General features: G+C 43.6%; 1 protein-coding gene across 1 annotated transcript; it reads left to right on the top strand.

The window, feature by feature from the left end:
- Nucleotides 1-107: 107 nt before the first annotated feature.
- LOC114772858 (dehydrogenase/reductase SDR family member 7C-A-like) lies at nt 108-3,788 on the top strand (the record flags this gene model as incomplete). The annotated part of the gene is made up of 5 exons (XM_028965576.1): nt 108-220; nt 631-841; nt 2,686-2,778; nt 3,071-3,244; nt 3,688-3,788. Coding segments are annotated over 5 exons (692 nt in total), but the record flags the coding sequence as incomplete, so codon positions are not given.
- Between the last annotated feature and the right edge of the window lie 1,104 nt (nt 3,789-4,892).

Raw genomic sequence — 4,892 nt, 5'->3', positions numbered from 1 at the left:
TATTTTTTTTTTTTTTTACATACAGTTTTTTGCTTTAATTATAATCTATACTTGCTCTCCAAGTCAAATACGTGCTTCATAACGTATTGTTGTTTGTGTTGATGCAGAGTGTGCCAGGCTCCTCCACAAAGGCAGTGCCAGGCTGGTTCTGTGTGGACCAAGCTGGGATAAGCTGGAATCCCTGAGCGATGCCCTCTGCAGCGACTCCGACCCCAGCGTGGTAAGAGCCTGAATCCCGACCGTCTCCCGGCTCCAGTTTTCAGCCGCACGCCATAGACATGAGCAGGAAATCCTGTAGGAACGATCATCACAGACCCCCTCCTCGCTAATTCTCCTCTGGAGGTCCAACTCCAACGCCGCGTCACAGCTGGCTCGTCCTTTTCTGTGAGGAACAATGGCAGGATGTCCTTGCTGGCAGCTCGCTGTCCTCTGCAGACACTCCAAACAGTCCAGATATCTTACCACAGCGTTGTGTTGGTCACCGTCGCTTTTATTGAAAACTGTAAATGGCGGCCGTCATCACGTAAACAGACAGTCGATTGACAGCTCACCCACCCACCCATTATGCAATGCGTTGGTCCTTTAATATGATTACAAGTACTCCTATAACTCTCTGTGTCTGTGCTACAGACGTTCACGCCCAAGCTGGTGCTACTGGACTTCAACGACATTGACAGCCTGCAGGAGGTGAGCAACGAGGTGCTGGAGTGTTACGGCTGTGTGGACGTCTTAATCTGCAACAGCAGCATGAAGGTCAAAGCGCCAGTGCAGAACACATCTCTGGAGATGGACAAGAGCGTGATGGATGTCAACTACTTTGGGCCAATCACTCTTGCCAAAGGTGAATGTAGTTTTTTATTTATTTATTTAATTTTATTAAACCCTGCTCCTGTAATTAGTGGACAAAAGCTGGACTGGAGAAGATCTGCAGCCAAAAGAAATGAAATGTAATCGATCGGCATACAGTACAGGTCAAAAGTTTGGACACACCTTATCATTCAATGTGTTTTCTTTATTTTCATGACCATTTACGTTGGTAGATTCTCACTGAAGGCATCAAAACTATGAATGAACACATGTGGAGTTATGTACTTAACAAAAAGTGGAGACCTGACCTCCACAGTCACCGGACCTGAACCCAATCCAGATGGTTTGGGGTGAGCTGGACCCCAACAAGTGCTAAACACCTCTGGGAACTCCTTCAACACTGTTGGAAAAGCATTTCAGGTGACGACCTCTTGAAGCTCATTGAGAGAATGCCAAGAGTGTACAAAGCAGTAATCAGAGCAAAGAAACTAGAATATAAAACATGTTTTCAGTTATTTCACCTTTTTTTGTTAAGGACAAAACAAATTGAATGAGAAGGTGTCTCCAACTTTTTGGCCTGTACTGTAAATCCATTCCATCTCAAAGCTGCGATAGTGGAACATTAGCCCTTCATTTTGTTGAAGTATTTGAACCGTGGTAATGCTGATGCTGTGCCTATTCTCGTGTTTTCTTTATAGCTGTATATTGGGACTTTACTGTATTTGCCAGAGCTTTCCATATTATGAATATTTCTATCAGTGACAGGCATATTTGGTCTGTTTACATCTATAACCCTGTCCTGTGTCCTGTGACTGGGAAACGGTACACACAGCACAACACTTTTCATTCACTGATCCAACCAGGAAATGCAGATGTTCGCGAAGGTGCACGCTGCCGACTATTATCTCTCTCTTCTTATCACAGCCTGGGCAGAGTAAAAGGAAGAGGAAACACAAAACCAGACCCACAGCTCTATCAGCAGACTGAATATAAATAGGGTGTCCGCCGTCCACCGAGGCCATGAGCAGTTTCAGGCTCAATAGGGCTCCTCGAAAACTAAAGGCTTCGTTCTTCGTTTGTTGGCGGTTATCAGTTGCCCGATCTCCGATACAGAGAAATTTTTGTACTGTCAGTGAAAATTAACTGAGTAAATATTGGTAGGTGTAAAATCTTCTCTCTGTATCTATCTTCTCTCGCTTCTTGTCTTATATATAAAAAAAGTTTTGCTGATTTACAGCCGATATAAAGAATAACTAACATCCTGGCAGAACTGAAGACCAGGCCTGGATTTGGATTCAAGAGTTGAAGAGCCTGAACTTTTCAGATCCGCAGCTCTGCGTATTTTTGGCGACACTGTTTGGATGAATGACGGATATCTGTCATTGCCACGGGCCTCTACCATTTTAAACTCTGTTTATTAAAACTGCATTAAAGATCATCTTTTGGGTGAAATAATGATACACATCAACAGAAAGGGAAGTTGGTTTCTCTTCTGAAAGATACGGATAACTAGCTAGCAATTATTTCTTGTTATAAACTAGTTAGTCATTGCTCCTTTTTGCAAGCATGCAAGACAAATGGTAACCGAGATCCAGCATGAAGGCGAACTAACCTTAATTTATATGTAAATTTTTGTGTCACTTGACCTATGGGAACTACAGGAAAAATAAAAACGCGAGACAAAATGCTCAGTTTTCCTATATTTTGCACAGGCAGGCTAAGTGGTTTATATGTTCTTCAGATTCAGCTGCACACCTGGTTATCCCCTGTCTAGAAATATGGTGACGTGTACGTTAGAACCTTTTTTTGGGCCAACTTTTAACATGGCCAAAAACAGATGCAGTTGCTCTATTGAAATAATAATTGTATGTGTTACAGCTGTCCTGCCTTCCATGATCTCCAGAAGATCAGGCCATTTCTTACTGGTCAACAGCATCCAGGGAAGGTTGTCGGTCCCCTTCCGCACTTCCTGTAAGCATCTTGTTTTTCTACTAAAACCAAATGACTTTTTGGTAACCCCGTAATTGTTAACCTCCATGTCGTTATGTGTTAGTTTTTGTGTTAGTATCAACCAATAATGTTTTCTAGCTTCTAGAATCTAGTGTGCTTCCTCTGCTTGCCCAGTGTTTGCTGAGCTAAGCACGGGTTGAATCTGAAATTTCAGTGCCCTCAGCACGCCTGTTGTTTACACCGACATCACTTGACTGCTGAGTTGCAATATTTCTGTTCGTAACGGAGATTTTAATTTTTTTTTTTTCGGGAGATGCGGCCTCCAAGCACGCAGTCCAGGCCTTCTTTGATTGCCTGCGGGCGGAGGTGGAGGAGTACGGCATCTCTGTCAGCACCATCAGCCACACCTTCATCAATGCCACACAACAGAGAGCGCAGCCGCTCCCCTTCCTGTCCACCTATCCCAAACTGAGAGCTCTAAGTGCCTGTGAGTCCACCCAAGTCCGTGTGAATGAGCGCGTGTGTAGAATGACAGGCAACACTAGTAGAATGAAGAAGCTTAGCCTGTCTGAAACCAGCCTACGATTTACAGAACAAATGATGGCACATTTGTCCTGGTGTTTTCTTCATCCTTAATTCTCCATCGGAATTAAGAAATGTTTAGTTGCGATTATGTCCGAAATTACACTACCTTTGACTTGTGCTCTACCCAAACACGGGTGGTGCATGCTCTTTGAAAAAATCATCACTGCAAGTTCTTTATCCTGCATACCAACGCTTAATGCTGTGTGCCACGTCATAAGGACTCAGGATAACTGGTCCACATGACGTTGCTGGGATATGGTCAATGTGAAAGACATAAGAACAATCCGGCCGTATTTTAGGCCCATCAGTCTGGATACAGACATCCTCCTCTGCTGCTTCCCGCAGACATTTCTAGTACGTTGAGCACTGGAGTGACCCCCATCGATGGACCTGGCCAACGAAATTGTGAGGACGACGTGGGAGCAGGAGGATGCGTGAAGTGGTGATGGCGGCACCCCGGTCCCGTGGGTGGCAGTGTACAGCCCGTGCCTCTTCCCCAGCCTCTTCTTCGCTGTGGTGGGTGCGGGGGTGAAGGATGGATCCCGTGGCAGAGCAGCTGAAGTAGCGACGATAAAACAGTAATAAAACCATAAAAAAAAAGAATGAAATAAAAATACCGGTGCTAAAGGGATGAATAATTTTTTTAATAAGTTATTGTTTATAAAGGTGCTTTGATGTCCACACACAGTACATCTTAAAGTAGCTAAATGTTTTGCACTTAATACTGAACTTTGGCTGATTCTGTTATTTAATAAGCATGAAAGATGTTGTGATCGCAGTAGTGGAGGAAGAACTCCAGGTGGCAGTATTTCACCTTTTGGTTGCTCGAGTGTGCTGGATCATACAAATCACTGCACAACTTATCATTGAAACGTTCAGGTGACAGGAAATATGCTTTTAATGCATAGGGTGTTTGCATTAAAAACAGGAAGTCTAGAAATGGGTATTAATAATTCAGATTTATTGATAAGCGAGCAGTAACGTATAACAAAGAGCAACTGTAACATATTGGAAAAGCATATAATGGCCACACTGACTGCTGAGAAATTGTGCCATTTTGTGTCCCATTATAAACATACACTAACCCTGCTGAAATGCGGTGTGTTTTCAGAACCTGTGTGTGTGTGTGTGTGTGTGTGGACAGGGAGACGAGGTGACAGCCATCATTCTTTGTGCAGTAATAAATGCAGCAGCCTTCTTCGTATGTAAATCTCCCGCTGAGCCGAGTCCAGCTGGTCGACGGAGGTTTTTGTAGAGGGTCACTCACCCCTCGGGGATCTGACCTTCCTTCTCTCCTGTTTTATAGACAAGTCGGGACTGACAGGCACACGAACAAAGCCAATTTAACAACACCTAACAAGGCGGATTTAAATCTCACTGGGCTGTATCTGACGCCCTTTAAGTTGTCTTACACACACCAGGATTAGAGAGCCGTGACCTTTACTATTTAATTGTAGTCTATTATATCTAACACATGTACTGGGAATTAGTATTTTTGTGACACACATTACATATTTATGTCCAACATTTAATATCGGATACGTATAGAT

Source organism: Denticeps clupeoides, unplaced genomic scaffold (assembly GCF_900700375.1).
Source record: "Denticeps clupeoides unplaced genomic scaffold, fDenClu1.1, whole genome shotgun sequence".
NCBI lineage: Eukaryota > Metazoa > Chordata > Actinopteri > Clupeiformes > Denticipitidae > Denticeps > Denticeps clupeoides.
This window is presented reverse-complemented; position numbering and strand designations above follow the sequence as displayed.